The 26422-nt window shown below is 34.8% G+C and overlaps 1 protein-coding gene across 1 annotated transcript; it reads right to left on the minus strand.

Annotated features, from left to right (window-relative positions):
• Positions 1-1228: 1228 nt before the first annotated feature.
• LOC126977938 (WD repeat-containing protein CG11141) lies at positions 1229-24985 on the minus strand. Its single transcript, XM_050826634.1, has 9 exons — positions 24629-24985; positions 24102-24265; positions 20964-21087; positions 19684-19847; positions 17571-17706; positions 16805-17004; positions 12056-12159; positions 4304-4799; positions 1229-3322 (listed from the first exon to the last, which is right to left on the minus strand). Exons 1-9 carry the CDS (start codon positions 24851-24853, stop codon positions 2941-2943), a joined length of 1995 nt encoding a protein of 664 aa, XP_050682591.1. The 5' UTR covers positions 24854-24985; the 3' UTR covers positions 1229-2940.
• Between the last annotated feature and the right edge of the window lie 1437 nt (positions 24986-26422).

A 26422-nucleotide genomic window follows, 5' to 3' on the forward strand; every position in this document is an offset into this window, starting at 1 on the left:
ATTTATGTATGTTTAAGTAAGTATATTGTATTAAATATATCATTGTCTTGTAACCCATAACACAGGCTATAGATGCTTAACTTGGGGCAAGATAATTTGTGTAAAAAGTGTGTCAATACTATTATTATGACTCGGAGAGATACATCCGTATTCATCATATAAATATGTGTACCTACGGGGATTCGAACCCGGGACCTCTAGCTCAGTAGGCAGGATCATAACCACTGGGCTATATAGGTCGTCTAATACTGAAAAGACTGGAATGCGTGGAGAGAAATTAAGTTGGAATTAAGATAAAAAAAAACTAATATCTGACGTGTCAGTGCCTAACTTAAAGATTAAAAAATCAAACTTTAACATAGAACTCAAATAATTGGTACATTTTTAATATACTGAATTACCATACTATTGTAGTACTCAGGCAGTTGGAACTAAATATATATTGAATATATAATATATATATATTAGGTTTTTGAAAAGGTTCTTGACTGATTTTTTTTTCAGAAAGAAAAACAGCTGGAAACAACGTTGTGCTTGTGTTTTTTTTCTTTTTTGAAGTAAAAATTCTTTACTCTCGACTTGGGCAAGCTGGTGAATGCGTGACGAGAGCGTTACAAAAACTGTGATCGGGCGAGGCAAAGGGAGTTGAGATTTTTTTTTAATTTAATGAAAATATATTAACAATATTTTTTTTTATCATTTTTGTGGAATGTGTTTATAGAACTATTTTTTAAATAAAATTTTAGTCAATTATATTTTTGAAATAAACATATTTTTTGTTTAAATAGTTTTCTTTGAAGTATTCGTTTTTATACATGTACTATGTGTCGCAGCACACATTTCGACTATTACTTTTTGAAATATAATCATGATGTAAAAAATAAATTAGAGGATCTTATTTTGTCGTAAATTTAAACTTAAAGCCGTTTTGCCGCCCACGTGGATCGTAAATCTTGTATGCTGTGTTCAACTCTCAGGTTGTGGCTTCATCTACAGGATCTACTTTACAGTTGATTACCAGCTCAACCCCAACATTTGTATATTAGGAAATTGACTTGAGATGTCGCTCGACTTGTTGATCAGCCACATAAAGATGGATTCTTTATGGACTCGGAATTTCTAAAAAAACTTTTTTCGAGTACCGCATCATTCATAAATTTTGTTTACAAATTTAATTTGATATTTATTCTATTTTAAGCAATCACTTTTTAATTTAAGATTTATAATTAACTTGACTATACTTCTGTGGTAGTCCAATACTAGTGCATTAATTTATTTTCATTTATTGCATATTAGCGAGGGATTTAAGAGTAGAAAACGGTTTATATCGATTTCCGAAAATAAGTCCTATGGAAAAAAGTTAAATAGGTACTAGGAGGTAGTAGGACTTGTAGTATTGCCGGAAATCGAGATAAAACGATTTTTTCCAGTAAACCCTACCACCCTTCCACTTCCCGACCTCAGATTGCTCGTAATTTATTTTTTCTTTCATTTTTGTTATATTCTCATCCTTTTCTAATGGGTTTCACCCTACTATTATTTTAATTTTCACTTTTTACCATTTTCAAAGGCTTCAGCCCTGGTCTAATTAGAAATATCATTACTTGTTATGCTTTCTTTATTTCATGTTGAAGTCCACAGAGTGTCTCACTTTCTTTCTTAGTTAAAACTCTATGAAATGTATATCAGCCTAGTTTGATTGGTTTTGCTCTTGCAATATTTGTTTTAATTGGTACTAAGTTACATATAAGAATTAAGGCTTCAAACTACTAGAAGATGCGATACATAGCTATACATACTAAACACAAATAAAATGGACTAAGGCCGAACCCCCGAACTAATATTTTAATACGTCGCAAATATGAAAGCAGAGAAGAGTTAATGGAAAGGACAGAATAAATATATTGTAAATGGCGGAAAGTCGGCCTCACATGGAGTAAGTACTGTTCTCACCTCTGTGCGGGCACTCCCCAGTAAGAGCTCCTTCCATTTGACTCGCATACAACAAACAGCGGCTTGAATCATCGACGTTCTAATCATCTCTTATTAGTATTTATTACTTCTGTACAAATAATGAGACCGCTCAAGGCCCGCGCGAGGGTATATTTTATATCAATGATTAAAAAATCTATCAATGTATCAAAAAGCTAAGTGGTACTAAAATATAATATTGTTCGTCGGCTTAAACTTAACAACTAGGAATAGAAAATTTATTGAAGTAGGCGTTGCTTTGCGGAAATCAATAATTATACAAATGATTTAAGTTTTCTTTAGTGTTAATTCCGCCAATATTTGTTTTTAAATAGTTCGACACGTGTTTCGCCTCTACACGAGGCATCCTCAGGACGTGTTGTCTCGCCAAAATCTGGCACGAGACTGAAGTTATTGAGTCTTAAAAACAAATATTGGCGGAATTAACACTAAAGAAAACTTAAATCATTTGTATAACTAGACATAGTTCGTTTCACATACAAGTTCCCTAGGTTTGTCATCATTGCTCTCTAGTGAATAATAGTGCACCTACATACGATTTTCCGTTCCTTAACCTCACAGTATTTGATCAATGTTAGGAGAATCCACTAACCTTAACTTTACTCAGTACTGCCAACTTAACAGACGAAGCTAACTGCAGTCAGTATTATTTTCGATACAAAATTGACATATGCAACGTCACTAATTGCTATTGAAGGCTTAAAACGGCTTGAACTCTCAGCCGTAAAATGAATTTAAAAAATATATAATTCTTCGATAGTAAATTGACATATGTAACGTCACTTTTACTATTGAAGGTTCAAAATCTCTTATACCCTTAGCCGTGAAATGAATTAAAAAAAAATATGATTGACAATAATTATCAAAATTCGCATTGCCACTGACATCAAAAGCGCAAGTTGATCGAGCCTTTTTATGGAGGCGCCGAAGGTTTTAGGAAAATTACATTTAAATAACTTCCCATTCGCTATCTAATTGTTCGTCGGGAGAGACGGGATCATCTTTAACGCAATCTTTTACACTTAACCTTAATTCTAAATTGTCTAGATTCCAGTTATTAGGCAATTGGACTATTTTTGGAACTAGATCTTCAATTATTGCCGCCTTCTTTTCTTCCACTTTCGGATTCTTTGGTGTGGGTTTATGACTAACCGTTTTCTCGATGTCATTTTTAGTTACGGTTTCGTGTCTGAACTCGTCAGGCTCATTAAGTGGTTCTACTTCACTTGATTTGATACTCAGCGATTCCAAATTCAACATCTTCGCTAGAATTTTCTCTTTTTCTTCGATTTGCTTCTCGAGCTGGTCGTCAGTTTGGTCTGGCCTGTTCCTGCAAAATCATTTATTTTGAAATATTTTAGTGTTTTGTTTGTTCCTTTAAACTTTTCACCAAAGAAAGAGACTTTAAGCTTGTTTGGCTGTTCAATATTTTAATGGAATAGGATATAATTTTCAAACAATGTGTCAGCCTTAAAAAAAATTTAAAAGCTGTCAAAAATCCTTAACACCCCTTTCAGCGTTATACTTGCAAAATCGATAGATATTTGCTAAAATGATAATAATTAGTTATTTTCTTACTAGATAGATAGATAGATAAGTACAAAACAAATGTTCTTGGAAGAAAGTGAAGAGATTGGACTACTAGCTATAAAGAGGCCCTCGACTTTATCTCGCACCAGCAAAATACACCCACTTAGAAATCTACTCTTAGTCGCAAATGCAGTACTTTTTCAAAATTATGATTTCAGAATATTTATTATCTCAATAAGAATACAAATTCACTTACTGAGATATTTAAACTAACATGATACACATAGTTATTGAGCGGCAAATCGTAGTGTATATGAATACATATTTTAAGTCGTTTTATTTAAAGTTATAATAATTACACAGAGTTACAATAAATACTAATTAGGTAGATACATGTATAACGAAATAGGTGGGTAACGTATAAAATAAATGTTTACAGTAATGAATAAAATACCTACACTATTTTATTATTTGTTATAATGACAGCTATTAGGGTATTTGTTTATTAAGGTCTCGTTCATAGTCATAGCCGGAAGCGGTCTAACAAATAAGTTATGAGAAATCCTTCAAAATGTGGTGTTTTAACGTTATTTTTAAAAACATTTAATGATTTAAAATTAGGTTTAATATTATGGAATAATAAAGCAATTTGGAATACGTTGGATGAGGGCAGCGCAGGACCGATCGTCGTGGTAATCTTTGGGGGAGGCCTTTGTCCAGCAGTGGACGTTTTCCGGCTGATGATGATAAATTAATCTAACACACAACTAAGTATACACACCCGTATACGCTGATGTTCATGACGCACGGCGTAGTGTAGCTGACGTCACGGCGCACCGGCGTCAACATCCGCGGCGTGCTGCCGCCGGACCCCTCCCGCCTCCTGCTCCGCCTGCTGTGTATCAGCTCCACCTCACACTGCTTCTCCATTATACTATTATACAGCTTCAGTTTCTTCTCCAACTCTGCCGACCTAACCCTCCTTATCTCCTCGGCGTCACTCGATACATCTTTAAACTCGTTAATGATCGATTCTAGAACGTTCTCCGACACTTCGTGCGGCAAATGTTTGATCGGCGGCAGCTCGAAGCATTCCTCGCCCGGCACGACGGCCCCCATGTCTAACGTCTCGTTGCGGGTTAACATGGCTATAGGTTGTTCTAGAACCGATGCGATGTACGGTACCGTTTGGTCTAAATGTGTAAAATCTCGAACTGTATTCACCGCTTGCTGGAGTGACGTCGTGAGCGATTTCGTCATCAGACTTGTTGGATCGTCTGTTAGGGCCAAAAGTCAAACCGTTAGTTATAAAGTAAAAAAAATATAAAAGCGACATCCAACAGAGCCATTGCCCAAAGTAACACCAACAAGCGGTAAAATATAACTGCCATAGAGATTGTCAATTGTCAATATGGACAGTTTAGATTATGTACTTTCTTTAAAAAGAATTTGGCTGTATTGAGTGAAATAAAAATGCAAAAATAAACAATAATATATATTTATATAAGTATCAATGGCCTTGCTGATATCGTTACAAAAAATAATAATAAAAAATGACTAAAGACTAGACTAGATCTATAAAATTCATATTTCTTGGTAAACTACCACATAACGTGGATCGAAACAACAAAATTAAAAAAAAAATGTTCAGTAACGTAAAATACATTTTTTTTTATTTCTTCCACGGTATGTGGAGTTAAAATTAACGGATAAGCGCAAATAATATAAAAATTAACTAAAACATCCTTAACTTTAAAGCATTCTAAAATCAAAACATCCTTTTATTACTACTGTAGTAAAAATAGTTTGTTAGTCAGATTTTTTTGTTTACATATAGTAACGGTTGCTTCACATAAAGAGTGATTGAATACAAAATTACAGTGGAAATAGTGCATATATCCGATAAAAACATTTATAAATCGATATCTGTAATCGGTATAAGAAATTAAAAAAAAAGGTCACTGATGGTATTTTCATGCGTCATGTGCTACGATGCAAAACATAAACTTGACGGTAGTTGTGAAAATTTGTTATATTACCCTTATAGTAATAAAGTAAAAAACGCTTTTTTGGTGCGTTTTCAGCCTATAGTTTTAGTAACTTGGTTTTAGTAACTAGAAGCGAAACTAATACTATAACGATATAAAATAGAACGTCTTATTGTTTTTTTCTTGCATTACGGTACGTTTTATTGATAATAAATAATATAATTTATCAGTACCGATTAATATTTTTTTTCTTCCTTATCGACAATTTCGCAATAATAGTGGTACAACACTACTACTGTCAAGTCTTTGTGAATTGCGCCAGCGGGGGTTAGGAGTACTACAGAAATTTAAATTTGGGATTGGTCTAACGCAAAGGGTTATTAATGCTACTTCCACAAACGGAAAGGGCTCCCGCGCCTCGGGATGCCATAGATCGGCGCCATCTTGCCGCGCGCGAGGCTTCTATTTTAGCGCATTTATTTTACGTGCATTAATAGATTGCTTATAATTAAGATGATATGAAATAATATATAAGAAAACTATTGAAACAAGCTATAAGACCATGCAAATCTTATAAACAAAATGAGAGTCAGAACTTGGTCAGGGCGTAGTGTGCCGAACTCCACTTACGATTTTGGTGTATATGAAAGATCTAGTGTCAAATGGCACTGGTCGATTTTGACTAGCTAAGATATTGATACAAATAAATTTGTAGTACCTAATTTAATCGTAATCGTGAAGTTGTATGTGTATCATGGTGTAAGTGCACTATAGACGTTTAAACTATATCAAGTACAGTGTACAGCTACCTTTATTTGTATTAATACTTTACTATGCTATAAACAACCGTTTTTTAAGTTAATATTATATATAATTAGGTAATATAAAATTAAATATATATAATGGCATTAGGAAGCACTTTGATTGGTCGATTTTGTGACGTTTGCTTGACATGTACATAATAATATATTTGCTTGACTAACCACGTAAAATCACAACCAACCATTATTTAATTTCACTTTTTAATACTTAGTTACAAAGTATTATAAACTAATTATGAAAAATACTTTCTTAAATAATGAAAAGCTCTGTCATAAATACAGCAATAAGTCAGCCAACATAATTGTAAGATAAAGCCTATAAATTGTTAATGGCATATATAGTACTTTTCTAACTTAAAAACAGTGCAGTCCAAAAACACAAATGGAATGGATAACTTAAATCTAAACTGATTAAAGCATTATTAAGTACTCAGAGAAAATGTTCTTAAGTACAATTAATATGTTACTTCCAATAGAACGAGAGGCGAATTGGAATGGCCAAAACAGACACAGCTCAGCTGGGTGTGGAAGGACAGAAATATCACCAATCGGACGAAAATTCACCTGGTCCGCTCTCTTGTCTTTCCCATCGCGCTCTATGGAGCTGAAACTTGGACCTTGAAATTGGCTGACAGACAATAGATTGACGCGTTTGAGATGTGGTGTTGGCGCCGCATGCTAAGGATACCATGGACGGCTTAACAAAAGTTTTTGTTAACGTACATCGCGGGCCCCGTATAATTGATACGGCAGATAGGGCGGTAGCGATAGGTAAATAAATATGAAAAAGCTCGTAACTCAATAAAAACAACAATTTTGTTTTTCCATTGATGTGTCCCGCGTCGTTCAGAAATCAAATTGAAAGCATAATTTAAAATGAATAACTAATTAGAATCTTTATATTATGTTTCTAACTTTCTCAAGAGGTAAAAAATAAACTTAATTTTAGCTAACTATAGTTGGTAGATTAACAACAGTTGTTCACTATCTATGAAATTACTTTTATGTTAATTGATAAAGTATGGCGATGGGTTCATTTAATATAAAGTTAATAAACTTTTAAGATATAAAGATATTTATAAGTACTACGTGCTTATTCATGTGTGTACACGGAAGAAGTTGCGGGTATCAGCTAGTATAAAATAAAGTTATGATTACATAATATATAATTACTAGTGGACCCGACAGACGTTGTCCTGTACACACGTCTTAAATTTGAAAAATCGGTCCAGCCGTTAGGAGGAGTTCACTAACATACACATGAGCAGGAGAATTATATAATATGGACGGAATTGAGAATCTAAACCAATCTCAAATTCACTGAAACAAACAAAAAAATCATCAAAATCGGTCCAGCCTTTTAGGATGTAGTTTAATTGTGAATCTAAACCATTCTCGAATCCACCTGAAGACACACACCAATCTCAAATTCACTGGAACACACAAAAATATCATCAAAATCGGTCGAGCCGTTCAGGGGGTAGTTTAATTGTGAATCTAAACCATCCTCGAATCCACCTGAAGATACACAGAAAGTTTCATCAAAATCGGTCCAGCCGTCTAAGAGGAGTTCAGTGACATACACACTCACAGAAGAATTATATATATAAAGATGGTAAAAGAAAATACGTCATAAAAGTATAATATTGTTTGATTAACAACAACGATCCCGCATGTGAGGGAGGACCCACACGCTACAGTACTATGTAATCTATGTTGAAAATAAAAATCCAAAGTTTGCGAAAGTTACAAGACAAAAAAAAATAAGTTAGGCCGCTTTCTTTCCTTCTTCTAGAAATAGGTTTGTTTGATAGATATTTAGTGTGTGGAAGTCAATTGATTGAAAACACATTAATCGGGGTTATATCAGGGCACGCTACATCTGAGGTCGTTTCGCGATACGTTATGACTTAGATCATATTGTCATTGTAATCTAACTAATCTAAGTTAAAAAAAAACTGGATGAAAAAAAATAATACATTGAGAAATAATCAACATTTGTAAGATTTACAATAACACAGCGTCCTCCCATAAGTCCTGCAAGAAAGAGCGAGCGCGCTATATCGGCAAAACTCCTTCTTCGTGACGCGTTCGTGAGCATTGAGGATACAAGCAAGCAATAAGCACAGTGCGGTTAAAATGCATATAATGTATAGCTTATTTTTAGTATAAGCACTAATGGTGTTATTACAAAAATGTTAAACACGTGTTGAACATTTGTTTTAAAAAAAGTTCTATTACAAATCAGTGTGTTTCTGTTGTTTAGCATCAATCTTTAGACATCGCTTAAATAGTTAGACACTGTTTAATAAAACACGTGTCTAAGCTATGTTTAAATTATTTTTTGTAATAACACCGTAAGAAACTATCGCTATGGAAGTACATATCATGGACGGACATATCACATCTAAACTAAATATATAGCTACTACTTCTAAAAAATATTACAAAAATATATTAAAAACCTTGTATACATTGTTTAATATTTCACTACTATTTTTTAATATTAGGAGATAGAAAATAAAATATACAAAATAAAAATTAGCTACATAATTAATTGTGATACTTTTAACAAAACATGCGTTATGCAAAACACAATATTGATTATATTAACAATAAAAAAACGTAAGCACCAAAACTATTTTATAAATATAATTTTTTTTATTTTATTTTTACAAAAACACGGTTGTTTTTAGATCGCTAAGAACAACAACCATGTTAGACATAGTTGAAAGAAATACATAGATTATTCGTAATAATTTTATCTGTCAAAAATATTTGGTTAGCAGTGTAAAAGGCAGTCAAAATAATAAAATATAAATGATACTAAAGATTTTTTTATGAGGATTGATGGCAATAAATGCAAACGACTCAAGTACTTTGACTCAGTTGTTAGTAGATCGGATTACATTTGATTTAAAAGCTTGGGTGACGCAATAGGTTGACTACTGACTTATTGAGTCGCACCACGGATCGTTTATTTGATGCTTTTCAAGGCAACGTTCTTGTGTTTCCTCTGTACTACGGGTAGCTGTGATCACATACCATCAGTTAACCCGTATGCTCGTTTGTCCTTTTGTCCTCTTCTTCCATAAGAAATCTACTTACCTCAACAATAATATTTATTTCAACTAAAGTTTGTTAATGAATGCTCAACTTATAACCACGCGGTGATTATAATCAAAGGGAAAGAAACGTAACTTAATTCGCTACGGTGCTGATATACGGTGGTTGGTCAAATTATTAGATCTACTTTTGAAAATTGAAGAATTAGTTCAAAATACGAGGCTTATATAACATATTAATTAAGGGGATTAATTATATATTATACCATATATATAATTAAGGCACATATGAATATGTTTGTTTTAATTTTATTGTTAACCACCCAGATCAACATTTTGTGATACTCATTCGCATCTTAGACGACATCTTCCTTCCCCCTTAGTCCAATTATTCAACCAGAGCCTATAAAATGTTGGTTAAAAAAAGTCTCGCGAGTACGTTTGCAATTATTACTACCCTCATTTGGAGACCTGAATTTAAATATTTTGACATTTGACCATATAAATACAAATATCATTGCTTTTTGGCGATAAGTTAATTGAATTACATCTTTTACTGCCAAATTTAGTGCAAATTACATTATTCATTTCACGATTTTCTCGTGATAAGTCATTATTATAATTTTATTATAATTTTGTGTGTAGTGTAAGGGCGAGGCCAGAACACTGTAAAGCTCTGTTCAAACTGAGGCGAATAACGCGCGGGACGTGGGACGCGTTTTAGAGTAATTCGCTCACTCGCTTAGCCTCTCAAACTGACGCGACTTCCCGCGTGTCATTTTTGGTTCTACAGTGGAGAAATATTATGCATTGTGAGACCAAACAATCCCGCCGGGCGTCCCACTCTTGTTTCGCTTCAACTTGAGCGAATACTCGCGTCAATTTGAACACGTCTATACAAGTTAGCTGGCACAATCGGCGCGAGCGACTTCCGTCCCGCGTACCGCGCGTTATTCGCCTCAGTTTGAACAGAGCTTTATACTACGACGCATCTCAAACGACTCTCACACAGCGATGAGTTAACTTGTGTTAAATATTAGCGTTGTCGCTAATATTTCACGGCATTTTAGGGCTCGGACACATGTCTACGACGCGGGGCGAATACACGTAATATGAATTTAAACTATACGTACTTATAAGGCTATGGTCTCCTATTTTACGCCGTACGCGACGTCTCGTTACGCCGTACGCTACGTCACAATGCTTGCTATATAAATGTACTGCTGTGGTCTCTTTCACACGTCGACGCTGGCGAGTTGACGCCGTACGCGCCATCCGAACACAGTGCGCCGCGTCTCTAGTCAAATCGAACTATTGCAGCGTAAAGGTCGTCGCTCGCGTCACACAAAATGATGAGGTTTGATAAAGGAAAGTCGAGTTGTTGATTGGATCAGTAAAATCTTATATGATACAAGTGACAAGAATGATAAAAACAATATTTATATGCATCAATGTTGGGAAAAAATTAGTGATGCAGTCTGATCTCCTGGTAAGTTTTAATTTTAATTATTTATTAATTAAAAGTTTAAATTAAAAATTATTTAATTTTAATTTCAACAAATCCATCGCGAAAACCCTACCGCACGTTAGCGCTCGCGAGTAGCCACTGAGCCACCTGCGCGCCACGCGAGATGTATAAATTGACCGCCGACCCTATGCGTTGCATCCAGACGTTGGAAGCCACGGAATTAATCGTTGACGCTAACGCCAGACGCCGCGTACGGCATAAAATAGGAGACCATAGCCTAAACAAAATCATTTAAACGAATATTTTTTTGAATTATAAATGAACACTTGATTATTATTACTTAATATGGTGATTCTAAAATATACAAAAAAATGGCCTTATGGCCACATATTTTCAGCTCTTCATATTCCCTTTTGAACCAGCGGTTACTCTGGTGGGACCAACAGGGCCGGGTGCGTTATCTCGTTCTAAAATTTGTAAATATTTAGTGATGCAATTTTATTTCATAAAAAGAGCGCAGTTTCCATGCGCCTTTTCACAAGTTTAAAACATCTTTTCGAATGGGTTCGTCTTAGTGAAAATCAGATTTTGAGACATAAAAAATATTTGAACTTGAGTGAATTAGTCAACATAATATTCTAAAATAATTTGTTATGTTTTTTAAAGCGATAACCCTCACTTCTGGGATTAATTACGGAAATAAAACTGAAAACAAAATTTAATTTTTATGACGCACGCCTAAACTCGCACGAAACGCGAGAGGTCGCGGCTTTTATATATTTTTTTTTATTTTTACTATGATACAAATGATTTAAGTTTTCTTTAGTGTTAATTCCGTCAATATTTGTTTTTTAAAAACAATTCGACTAGCACTAGTCTAGACTCAGTCTCGTGCCAGACTATGGCGAGACAACACGTCTTGAGGTTGCCTCGTGTAGAGGCGAAACACGTGTCGAATTGTTTTTAAAAACAAATATTAGCGGAATTAACACTAAAGAAAACTTAAATCATTTGTTAATTATGGATTTCCACAAAGTAACGCCTAATTCAATAAATTTTCTATATACTATGCGCCATTTTAAATTGACGATGGGTTGTGTGACGTCAGATGTTTAAGATACGAACAGCGTCGCATGTTGTGGCCCCGCCGTTAGTTATAATCAATTAATTATTTGCTTTGTAGCGAACAGACCTTGAGCTAGCGCGGCCGGCTCGGGCTTGTGAGCGAGACGCACTAGCGACCGCTCTCCCTCCAACACGAATATCTCGTCCTTGTTCACGGACACCGATACGATCCTGGAAATGTTTCACCAATATTAGATATAAATCTGTGGGAGGCTCCTTTGCACAGAATGCCGGCTACATTATGGGTACCACAACGGCGCCTATTTCTGCCGTGAAGCAGTAATGTGTAAGCATACTGTGTTTCGGTACTGAAGGGCACTGGTAGCTAATTAAATTACTCGACAACTTATGTCTCGAGGTGACGAGCGCAGTTGTAGTGCAGCTCAGAATTTTTTTTTGTAATGGACAGGGCGTATCAATTACCATCTGCTGAACGTCGTGCGCGTCTCGTCCCTTATTTTCATTAAAAAAAACCGTCTATTAACATAAATCGACGTCTTAAAGACGTTGCGGTTTCGAATCCCGGTAGATGCAAACATTTATATGATGAATATAGCGTTGTTTAGCACCCATAGTACAGGCTCTGTCTAGTTTGGACTAATATAATTTGTGTCAATACAATATCTTACATACAACATCTTAATATATATAAACTAGCTGACCCAGCAAACGTTGTATTGCCGATATTAAAATCGCGATACAAAAGTAACTGTTGATCGTAGAGGGGAAAATTTGAAGTTGTATGTATTTTTTAATGCTGACTCATAATCAAACAAATTTATAAAAAAAACTAGTGGACCCAACAGACGTTGTCCTGTCGGAAATTTCGGACACACGTCTTAAATTTGAAAAATCGGTCCATCCGTTGGGAGGAGTCCACTTAAATACACATGAGCAGGATAATTATATTATATCGACGGAATTGAGAATCTAAACCAATCTCAAAATCACTGGAACACACAAAAAAATCATCAAAATCGGTCCAGCCGTTTAGGAGGTAGTTTAATTGTGAATCAAAACCATTATCAAATCCACCTGAAGACACACACCAATCTCAAATTCACTGCAACACACAAAAAAATCATCAAAATCGGTCCAGCCGCTTAGGAGGTAGTTCAATTGTGAATCTTAACCATTCTCGAATCCTTTTGAATACACACAGAAAGTTTCATTAGAATCGGTTTAGCCGTCTAGGAGGAGTTCAGTGACATACACACGCACACAAGAATTATATATATAAAGAATGTCAAAAAAAAATTAAAAAAAAAAATATTACCACGGACCACCCTTAATATTTAGGGGGATGAAAAATAGATGTTGTCCGATTCTCAGACCTACCCAATATGCACTCAAAATTTCATGAGAATCGGTCAAGCCGTTTCGAAGGAGTTTAACTACACACACCGCGACATGAGAATTTTATATATTAGATTAAGTGACACGTTGTTTGTCCGCGATGGACTGCTAAACTAATGATTTTAATGGGGCTTACTTCGTGTAGTTTAGTCCAACTTGAGATATAGGATAGTTTTTATTATTTTATTTTAATTTCCAATATTTGTATTGTATGGACATATTTTCTTTGAGAGAATTTATTGACGGCACGGTTTGACAGTTCTGCTGTGTAACAATTTCATTATAGTTAACAAGAGGGAGCAATGACATTCCATACATAATATAGAACGTCATTGACAGGGAGCATGCTTTAGAATAGTAGATTGTTAACCGAGGGTCGAAAGAATCAATTCCCGAGGTATTTAGACGCCCGAGCGCAGGGAGGTCGGCTATAGTCCGAGTAGGTATTGATACTTTTGCCCGAGTTAAACACTCTACTTTTCATTTCGTATATGAGGAAAATAAAACTAGTTGTTTATCTAAACACAGATTAGTATCCCGCCAATTTATGTCGACCTTTTAAATTTCAAATATGGAACTTACCACGTAATTGTTGCGGTTTATTCCACTCAAAGAAGTTTGCGCTAAGTTCACACTGGCTGTTTTGAAAGTCACATGGCCGCTGGATTTTTTTAATTAGTTCTTTTTTACGTAAAACTGCTATGAACAGTTCTATTATTAAAGTTCATTCCGGCCCTTAGGTGGGAAGTAATTTTTATGCGCCAAATATCAAAAATGTAGATGCGAATATTTTATTAAATGGAGAGGTGGTAAAACCAGTGGAATCTGATGTATTTCTTGACATTACTCTTGATTCCGAATTGCAATGGGGCCCCCATACAGAAGGATTGGCGAATAAGCTTAGTTCTGCAGCATATGCGGTTAAGAAAATTAGACGGTTAACTGACATAGATACGGCGAGATTAGTATACTTTAGTTATTTTCATAGTATTATGTCCTATGGTTTATTGTTATGGGGCAGTGCGGCCGATACTAATACTCTCTTTGTGCTGCAGAAGAGGGCTATTCGCGCGATTTATAACCTAGGTCGTACAGAATCATTAAGAGACATATTTAAAGAAATAAACATTTTGACTGTTGCTTCTCAATACATTTTTGATAATATTCTGTATGTACATAACCACATTGAGGAATTTTCAAGAAACTGTGACATTCAAAATGTTAACACGAGGAACAAACACAAACTTTTTATGCCTACTACTCGGATAAGTCGAGTTAGTAAGTCTTTTGTTGGGCGATGTATATGCTTCTAAAATATGATCCCAGAAAATGTACAAAACAAATGTGTTACGAAATTTAAAAGAATTGTTAAAAAACGTTTGAGTGGGAAAGGTTATTATAGCATAAACGATTTTCTTAATGACACCACGGACTGGGAATAAAGCGAACACCCTCAGGCTCTTTATTATAAATGTTTATTGTACGATATTACATTGTAATCCATATTTTATATTAAAAAAAAAGCCCGCTGGGTTTCTTGCGCCCATTCTTCTCAGGTGTGATTTTAAATCCTATTTTGAATAAAAATATTTGAATTTGAATTAAGAGTTTTTCCCTTTCTATGGAGGGAAACAGCATTTTCCACCCAATAATCAGATCAAAACAACATTACTTTCCGAGTATGAGTAATAAAAAATAAATCATGGCGTTATGAAATATTATTGAAAAATTCATAAAAACCGTATTTTATTTATTATGCACAGAACAACGTCTGTCGGGTCAGCTAGTATTATATATATAATAACATTTTCAACAACAAATTTCTGTGATGGTTAAGTGCAGTGCTTCACCCAATGTTTTTAATCGCAGAAGCCAAAAATAGATTCTCGTTGATAGAGGTTCCTATTGCACACGATGCCAGCTGCTACGAAGGCAGTAGTGTGGAAGCTTTCAGAAAATGTCGGAGTCACCATTGTCGTTAAACAAATCGTTTTTTTCTTTCTTTCAAGAAAAGTTGGCAATATAGATCGCACCAAGACTATAATCAGCGTACGCGGCACTGGAATGGAAATGTACGCAACTGTACACCTGCAAGTCAGTTTCAAATTCAATGTTTTGTTATCAATTTGTCAATAATATTTCATTATATCAAGAATTGCATCGTAAAAATGCACCCTGTTGTTGTACTGAAATTGTTTCACAGCATAACTGTCAAACTGTTGCGTCAATAAATTCGACGGGGTACGCATCAAAGGAAAAACAATTTTGTTGTTTTTATTTAATTCTGAGCATTTTCCTATTTATTTACCTTTTAAACTTTCCCTGTACTTCCACAAATAATTCAGGACCAAAATTAGCCAAATCGGTATAGTAACCTTTACCAATCAAACCTTTTAACAATTCTTTTGAATATCGTAATGCTTTTGTTATGAACATTTTCTGGGATCTTACTGTAAAAGCATATACATCGATCCACAAAAGTCTTGTAATGTACTACTCGGCTAAGTCGAGTGAGTAAGTCTTTTGTGGGGCGATGTATATTATGCTTTTACAACAAGATCCCCGAAAATGTTCAAAACAAAAGTATTACGTTATTCAAAAGAATTGTTAAAAAACGTTTGTGTGGTAAAGGTTACTATAACATAAATGACTTTCTTAATGATACCACAGATTGGGAATGGAGTGACCGCCCTCAGGCTATTAAATAATTAGTTTAATTGTACAATATTACTTTGTAAACATATTTATTCGATGGGAAAAAAAAACCCGCTGAGTTTGTTGCGCCCATTCTTCTCAGGTCTGAGGCATTCATTTTGGAATGGGTGGTAGTTTTTGACTTTCAATAAGTGATGTCACATCCTATTTTGAATAAAAATATTTGAATTTGAATTTAGTAGGCATAAGGCATTTTTCTGACTCAAGAGCCGTGACGGGGCATCTTTTTTATTTGAAATAAAATGTTGCCGGATTGTTGCGCTCGCTTTGTTTCGTTTGTTCATACAATTACAGTTTGAACATTTGTTGAGGAAATAATTAAAAAAAACACAATTTTAATCAAACTAAAAACAATAGTGCGGAAAATAATAAATTTCCGCACTCCAAACACACACGGAATAAGACTACCTTTACAGCAAAATATGTATTAAAAAATATACTGCAAATGCTTGGTGTAATTAAAGATTTTCTTTATTTATTTTGTGACTTAAATTCGAACGGAGGCACCTAAATTTGGTTTGTTATAATGAAATAAAAATTTGACCGTTTGGGATACAACAGCTGCCAAAGATGAAATCATAAACTAAACCATTACCATGAATTATTTCAAAATTTTAATAAACTTTATGAGTTCAAGTTTATAGAATTCACTACGATCACCAGTCACCGTCCGCCATCGCTCCATCCATTGTTAAATCTTAGAAAGGGAACGACTCGCCCCACGACATTGCCACAAGCAACATACCTTCTAAGGTCGTCGACTACGGCGACAGCGGTGAGCGACCTCGGGTCTAGGATGTAAAGGAAGTGGTCGTTGTGTGAGACCAGGAAGTGGTCGCGGAACACATGCAGTGCGCCCAGGTTGTACTCGCGGTCGCTGTGACAGTGTTTGCGCTGGGACGGGTTCAGGAGCTCGGCCACAGTCAGCGGGTTCGATATCGCATCCTGCCACAGAATAATAATAATAAAGTATTTATTCGGGATACTGGTTTTTTGTCTTTATCTAACTTATATGCGTAACATCGTCTACTTTTAACTTAATATCTAAATTCCGATCTTTTTCCAACCTCCTTTTTCCTTAGCAAATTGCAATCAAGCCGGCTGATTTTACAATACCATCCTCCCATCTCCTGTCACATGCATTTGGATTTTTTAGATAAGATATAAGGCGACAAAACGAGCCGGAATAAATATAATCAGGGGCTAGTCACTCTGTGGAAAGCTCTTATAACAATATTTATTCAATTTGAAAAACATAGTAAGATGTTTTCTTCTTCTGTTTCTATATACTTAGCAAGAACCATCACAATTGCCACAGTGGGTTATTTAATCAAAAATGGGTTATAAACTTGTAAAAAAATAATAACACAAATGTTAAGTGGAGAAAGCACACCAGATTTCACTTCAATGATACATATTCAATGAGAATGAATATTAGTATTGAGTCTCGAGGCGGGGCAGAGTGGAGTCATTTTGGACTCACTGTTGGTGTGGGCTGACGAAGAACATACCTTGAAGAGCAGTGTCTGTAGCACGTTTCCGCTTCGGTCCGCGCGCCACACCCTCAGGCCGGGGCGAGCGCAATACGCGTTGGCCGCTCCTCCGCATGCGTAAGAGTACTGGAATACCGCCCCCAGAGCGCACAGGCTGCAACCAAAATACGTGTGATAATTATGAAAGGACTCATGTAAGACCACACAAGCTGCTAAAAGGATAAATACCAATGTGGTGTTATGAGGTTGATACCACATCTGCTTAAGACATTGTTTTATGGGGGAAATGAGTTTCATGTCACATTAAATACACAATTCCAATGTGGCGGTAAATGGTAAAATGTAAACAAAACTTAAGGATGCAGGACTCTAACCCGCGCCTCTCCGTATGTTTTGGTTACTAATTTAATTTGTATAATTAGTACAAGAAACGGAATGGTGGAGAAGGTGGTGAAGCAATTTTGATTTATTTTGTAACAAGGCTAACAATCCATTGTTTCTACTGGTGTTTACTTTAATTTGATTGGTAAGTTACTAATCAGCACCATGATTGGGCTCAATCAGGCTTGAACAATGATCTTCATGAAGAACTTAAAGAACAATAGCGAAGTTTCATACTACAAAATATTTGAAATTGAATGGAAGCGTCTCAAGAACTGACGTGTACTTATTAATTCTCTATAATTTTCTGGATCTACTGACATTATTCATTTTTAATTTGGAACCGGGATAATTGAGAAATAAATTATTATTTTGTTTGAGTTTTAGGTTAGGTTTTTATTTTTATTACTTTACCGTTCTAACTATATTATACTTATCTATTATATTCCAACTAACATGTTCCAACAACAATAACACTGAATAACACCAATTCCAAAAATCTTTAAGGATAGGAACTAGTAACCATAGGCAAATAGTTAATAAATACCTACCTAATTACTAACGTCTACGGTAGATACTACTGTCTACGGTCAACAACTCTGAGTATTATATTATGATAAAATGGAAACTTATTACTTGATGCAATGCTAATAACAGTTTATTTGCAACAAACCAGAGTTGGTTGTCCATAGCTTTATAAGTAATTTTATAAGAGGGAAGTCAAATGCGCAATACATAGTCGTAGGTAGGTACTTCTAAAGTGTACCTAACCTACGCCCGATTTTAAGGCTCGGGTCGACTTTTAAACTAAGTACTTCCATTTTTATAATCTTAAAAAACTGGTAAAATAAGTACCTAGTTTTCTAATGTCTTTTTCTCAATCCAAGATCTTATTTTGTAGAAGTAGGTAACAGTAAATTAAACAAGCAAAATATTTTATTTTGTTTATTGTTATATAAACAGCGTACGTTAGACCAAATCGTGGGGCATATCATAGTCCAGTAATGGAGAGCAGAAGTAGTACAAAATGAGGTTCAGAGTTTAATACGAGAGAAAGATATTATTCAAGTCCAAAACCAAGCCATGTAAAATAGAAACTACTTACTAAAATAAAGAAAGCACAAAACAACACAACAGCGGTAACTATAATTGATAGGTATTATAAGCATTAGGTAGATCATAGGTGACAGGAAATTAGAATCTCATTGATCACTCGCTCATAGCTGTCAGTCATATTGACAGATAGCTTTCCTTGATCTAACCTAAAATGGATGTGATTTCATAGTCGTGACAGCATATAATGTGAAAATGAAATAAATATTTTATTTATTTCCCCGGTTCCTTTTGCAATACAATTTTATCTAACAAGTCAATTTATCTACGAAGTTTTTTTTGTAACTATCCTAACCTTGGACGGTTATTCCTATAGTCAGGTAAAATTTCGCCATTGTTCTTTAAAACAGTAAAGGAAGAAATCACACAATACTCTTCAAATTACAAAGAACGCCTAGCAATTCATCCAAACCCATTGGCAGTGGAGTAACTCACTATAAACCATCCAAAGAGAATTGAAGTAAAGGGAAGAAAGGTCAATGGACCACACTTCCCACAAAATTCTAGATGTCAAACACATCTGCTCATATTGATTGCAGATATAAATTAAAAATCAGTGCAGGCCATCCTAAAATGTACACCGGTTCCAAGCCATGTATAGTGAGGTAGTATATAATGGTAGTTGAGTCTGACTCACCTCTTCCTCTCCTTCTTGCCCAGCTGGTTGACGTGCCAGCGGTTGTCCCTACGCTCGCACACAATGCTGCGGTAAACACTGGACACCAGGAGCGCATTCTGGTAGTAGCTCAGCTGCACTATCTCATGCTGTTCATTTACAATCTCCATTGATTTACACAGATGCTACAATACAAAAATTTATATTATGACGAATATATTTATAATTATGAACGACATAGTTACATTAGATTATTGATCTTGCCCCAAATCTCTCCCGGGACATCGTCGACCAGTGCCGGGAGAAACTTGTGTCTTCTATCGAGTCCTCTCTTGAGAAAGTCGCGGAATGGGGTAAAATGGACCTTGTTCAATTTAACCTCCAGAAGACTCTAGTTTGCGCGTTTACCACTAAAAAACTCAATTTGTCGTATCACCGCTCTTCGACAACATTTCCCTTAAAGCCTCGCCTAGTATCGGAATACTGCGTCTCGAAATCTCGAGCGATTGCCAATTCCGTGGCCATCTGAAAGGCAAAGCCAAATTGACTTCGAAGAAGCTGGGCGTCATTAATAGAGCACGGCAATACTTCAGGCCGGCCCAGTCCGGCCACACATGGAGTATTGCTGTCATCTCTGGTCTGGCGCACACCAGTATCAGCTCGATCCATTTGACCGCGTGCCACGCAGAGCAGCTTGAATTATCGGGGACCCAGTGCTCTCTGAACGCCTGGATCACTTGGCGTTGCGTAGACACATTCGCTTCATTGTGTTTAACCTGATTCCTGCCCCCGCATTCCACCTTCGCACGACACGCCATAAGTTAGGATATCATACCCACCATCTGTATGTGGCGGTCCTCCACAGTGCGGTGTTCCAGGAGTTTTCTTCCACGTACTACAAAGCTGTGGAATGAGCTTCCTTGTGCGGTGTTTCCGGGACGATACGACAAGGGTACCTTCAAATAAAGCGCGTACATCTTCCTTAACGGCCGGCAACGGTCCTGTGTTTCCTCTGGTGTTGCAAGAGAATGTGGGCGCTGGTGATCACTTAACACCAGGTGACCCGTACGCTCGTTTGTCCTCCTATTCCATAAAAAAAAGTAGGCACAGCATGTACTATGATGCAAGAGTACAATAATTTAATACAATATACAATCTTACGAAACCATTAAATTTATTGTAGTGTCTGAATGTCAGCTGGATGTATATTTTAAAGCTAATATCCTTAAAGCTATTATGTATTTAATGGAGTAGGTATAGGGAAAAATGCCGATAAACAGATCAACAGATTCAATACTCACCATATAAAAGTCAATCTCAGTCATAATGATAACTCCATTTTTGTCACCAGAGAATAGCCTCATTCCATTTTTGGACCACTCTATAGCTGTAATCTCACTTTTATGCAAATCGCCAATGGTGTATCTGTAATGTATAATATAAGTTTATTATTTTGTACCTATGTAATAATTGTAATGACCTTGACAACTCTCATCATAACATTTTATCAACATCATTTTATCATCTTTAGGTTTACCTAGTTCAGGCATAGTGTTAACTAGCTTTTAAGTAAAACTTGTATAATTATTCTTATTTTGTATTCTAACAGCCTTACAAAATAAACTTGGTATAAAGTTATAACTGATGATAAACAAAGAAAATGCAAAATGTTTACAATATCGTTGACAACACTGTCAATACAATGATAATTCTGAAGTTTTCCTAATGACAAGCTGCCTCGCAAATAAACGCGGGAAACGTTATACATCCGTACAAACCATTCGTAAGCAAAATGTGTATTTGTAAACATTTTACATATTCTTGGTTTATGCTTAGTTATAGCTTTATGTCAATTTTATTTGTAAGGCCGTAGGTCTCTTAATTAATAAATTGAATTGAATATGATTCAATATACCAAGCAATTGCGCCTGTGTCTGTTAGAGGTGGTATAAAACAGAGCCACCATATATTATTATATTAGAGAGCTAAAAGATTTCAATTTTATTAGATTTGATAAGACTATGCTGTGATGGTTTGGACATGTCGAGAGAATGAATGAAGAACAATTGATGAAGAAAGTGTATTAGGCCAGTGTGAATGAAAGTGTTGGAAGGGGTAGACCTAGGCAGATGTTTCAAGATCAAATCAGGGATGTCTTGAAAAAAGGCCAGGTCAAGAGTACCCTAAACCGGAGAGCATGTATGAAAGGAATAATGAAAGTGGATGAAGCGAAACAAGTATGTAAGGATCGTAGCAAGTGGAAAGAAGTGGTCTCTGCCTACTCCTACGGGAAAGAGGCGTGATTTTATGTATGTATGTATGTATGATTAGACTAGGCATGTACATGTTTATGTTTAAATAAGTTTTTCCAGTTTTGTTCATATATGTTTGTTTTATTTTGTAAATGTTTCCCTGTTTGTACAGTTTTTGTCCTATAGACCTATATATATTTACCTTACTTTAGTACTATATATGTTGCAATAGACATATATAATTAGATGTACATGTTATATTATATCTTCAATCTCAGTATAATATGTGCCACAGTGTGATGTTATCTGGGTCTAATTAATAACTATTTGCTTTTGATTGTTCTGTGATCTGCTGGTTCTATTCTCTTAAAGATTATGATTAAAAAGGTAAATGTATTGGTATTATATTAAGATAGGCACATAGTACACCTAGAGTAAGAACGGCCTGGATTTGAACTAAACATTTAAATCCCTTGTAAGCCCAGTGCTAGTTGTTTGATTTTACATACACTACTTTTGAATATCTTGCAGGTGTGTGTAGTTTTCGTCACTATGTTCGCCTACACAGTAAGCCAAAAACACATTGATATATGGCAGGCAGGGATTGAACCAGCTTCTGTCAGACGAAAAGCAAAGGCACTACTAGCCTTTGTGAAATCAACACTAAGATTAAGGCAAATAAGGATACTTAAAAGTAACTTCCCATCAACTATCCAGTACTCTGGGATTTTCCTTATTCATGACTACAAAATGGATGTGTAAATCAAACATTATTCTTTATACTGTACAATGAAAGAAATATTTTTTTATTCTGAACTAGCTGACCTGACAGACGTTGTTCTGTATATAATAAATAAAATAATGTTTTTATATGAATTTGTCAATAATATATCATGAAGCATTTCTTCGTAAAATGTGCACTCTGCTGTCGTAATGAAATTGTTTCACAGCAGAACTTTAAAACCGTGTGTCAATAAATTCTCTCATAGAAATTATGTATGGACACATCAAAGGAAAAACAAATTTGTTGTTTTTATTTAATTTAGCAGCATTTTCCTATTTATTCACATTTTAAACCTTCTCTGGACTTCCACAAATAATTCAAGACCAAAATTAGCCAAATCGGTCCAGCCGTTCTCGAGTTTTAGCGAGACTTACGAACAGTAATTCATTTTTATATATATAGATAGTTTAAGACTTTACTTTAATAATGCAAAAATTAATGTATTGTGTGTGAATGTTTGTTATATGCTGTTTTAATTTTTTAGCAGTTTCATTACTTTATAAGATGTGTAGCTTTAGATTAGTAACATAGTTACCAAATTTTCAATTATATAAATCGAGTGACAAATCGTTCAAGTCAAAATATCTTCCGATTGAGAAGAGTTTCTAATGCCTGGAAAAGCGTATGAAAAACAATTTCCACAATTAGCCAAATGGAGTTTAAATCAAGTATCTTAGCATATCTTACATAGGGGAGTGGAATAAAGTGTAATAGTAGTCATACTGAAGGACAGGAAAAAAACAGGAGAAATAAGACTTGAGGAAAATCATCAGAAAAGTATGTATCTTCTTATTATTATTCTTATGAGGTGTCTACCTCAAATAATATAATAATAATAATATAATATTGACACACTTTTTACACAAATTATCTTGCCCCAAGTTAAGCATATACAGCCTGTGTTATGGATTACAAGACAATGATATATTTAATACAATATACTTACTTAAACATACATATAAACATACATAAATACATTTAAACATCCATGACTCGGAAACAAACATCTATATTCATCATATAAACCTACACCTACCGGGATTCGAACCTAAATACTCAAATAGACAGGATATGTGACTAGAGACAGCAGAAAAATGCACAAAAATCATAATAGGACAACCACAAAATGAAAAAAGGAAGAAATCTTAGTTCTATTTAAACAAGCACAGCAAAGGAAAAGAAAATATGTAAGAAACTGCACAAGGCCATGTGCCACTATTCTATTCTTCCTACTATGGCTCCTGTGGAAGGTATACCACATTTGCCAATGTCATGTTAAAGTAGACCACCAAGCTCAGAGTATTCTTTTATTAATTTTAAGAGAGAGTATAGCACACAGTTTGTGAACTATTCAATTAGAGTAATTCACTAGTATATAAAAACAGATTTATAATGATTATTACCTTTCCACTTTAGGTTCAACTTTAGGTTTGAATGTATCAGGAATGTTTTCGGGATGCTCTTTTGGAATTTGGAATACTGTTACTTGTCCAGCAGCATTACCTGCTCCCACCATATAATCTACAGTGTTTACTATTTTAACATATGTAATTGGTGATGTTGATGCCTGCAACATTATTATTCCATAAGTTTTTGTATTTACTAGTGTCAATATTCAACTGTTTGACAATAAAGAAGATTGTTTTCATAAAGACTGATGATGTACTGCAGTTTTCTTTTGCTTTATTGAAAAAAACATACTTTAAACATTTTTATTGACTACAATAAGGTGCATCCAAAGTAGGTGCCATGATGTAATAATTATTTAATTCGAATAAAGTTTGTATTTTTTAAGAAAATGCCTTTAAAGTGAATGTAACATTACACAAGTATCAACCATAAGTATCAAACTGTTAAGAATAAGCAGTCCCTAAAAGCAAATTATAACATTAAAAGTATTACAAGGCAGACGAAAGTTTTTTATAGTTACCTCACATCTTAGTCTTTGAATATTTCCTTTTTTACGGTCGTACCAATAAACCAATCCAACATTAGTCCCAAGAGCAATATATTCACTAACAGCATCAACGCAGGTCAAATTAAGATCGTTGGAGAAAATTCCAGTTTGTATTTTAGGTGGAATGAGGTTCAAAACATGAGAGCAAGGAGTCCATTCTCTTACAAACCCTTCCTCAGCTCCACTAGTCACTTCCATATTATTGAGTGCGTTTTAGTGGCTCTCAATTAATTACACATTATCTTAATCATTATTTACTAATAACAAAATTAAAATATATATAAATTATAAAATTAGTGTGGAACCACTTGACTTGATTTAGATACGATGTTTTCCGCTAGAAGTACTAAAATATTTGTTTTGTGTTTACGTCTTACGACGATAGTTGACACTTGACAGTCGACTTAGTGTTCACAGCTGTTCTGTGGTCGACAGATAACGAAATACAAATTGAAATTTACTAGTTTACTACCTCAAACTATTAGTAGATTAATAACTATTATGTACTAGCAATTATCAAGCCTGGAGAAGTAAGAACAAGTTGGCTGCACAGCAGTGACTTGACATTTCTATGCGAAACACGATGCGTTGAAAAGAGAAACATATCTCATCTTGTCTGTTTTGCATGCAAAACAATAAGCTGACGTCAATTTATTGCGTCTTGATCACCAGTCTAGTGACTACAACACGATCACAAGTGTGTGATTTAAAAATAACAAATTTTTTTGTACTTTAAAGTGATATGCCGCACTTCTGGGATTAATTAAATTAAATTTGTAACCAAAATTTATGAATGATGCGGGAATCGAACCCACGATCTCTCTTCCACTGAGCCAACCGTTCGAGCGAGTGAGTGGTATCAAAATGCCTAGTCGTCCGACGAATGGACGCATAAAATAAATTATTAGTTATCGGATGAATAACAAGTATTTATTCGTCCACTAAAATGAATAAAGGTATTATATTATTTAAAAAATCTGTACCTATCACTTTCTAACGTCTCCCTTTTGTGATTTTTTTTAAATAATTTAATGACCATGCTAGTCCTTCAGTTGAATGTGATTTTTCTAATTTTATGATTCCTTTTTTATGTAATAAAAAACTAATCATAACTATTTTAAAGCTGATTTTTTAGTTACCTACTAAAATGTATGTGGAAATTTAAATTAAAAATCTCATTCAGTGATGTCTTCTTTCTTACTGTTTTCATTTATTTTATTTAGGAGGTTAAAAGCGGTCAATTGAAAATGAAAATTGAGAAATAAAAGGAAAAAAAGTAAACGCTAGTTAGGTAAGGATAAAAATCAGTTATGTTTGGTCGTGTTAGAACAGTTACTACAACGCATGAGCCAAGCGAGCGTGTGCCAGAACCGAATTGTAGGCGTTTTCCCCCTTCTCCCTTTCTTTTCTCCCCATTTACAAGTTATGTATAAAACTTATGACGAATTTATTTATCGTGCGTTTTTGTCACGTTTTAATGTACGTAAGTAACCCTGACCTGTCATGACAAGATTACCATCACAGAAAAATCTATACCTGACTTACAAAAAATGCCCGATTTTCAAGAAAAATCCCGGGTAATAATATAAAATAAATGCGCAGTAGGAAGAAAAAAGACATCACTGAATGAAATGTTTAGTTTTAAATATATATTTTCATATACATTTGAGTAGGTTAATGAAACATCAACCAAAGACATGCAATGCAGTTAGAAAGATTAGAGAGTACACGAATGTTGCGACCGCTAGATCAGTGTACTTTATTTAT

This window comes from Leptidea sinapis, chromosome 46, assembly GCF_905404315.1.
Source record: "Leptidea sinapis chromosome 46, ilLepSina1.1, whole genome shotgun sequence".
Lineage (NCBI taxonomy): Eukaryota > Metazoa > Arthropoda > Insecta > Lepidoptera > Pieridae > Leptidea > Leptidea sinapis.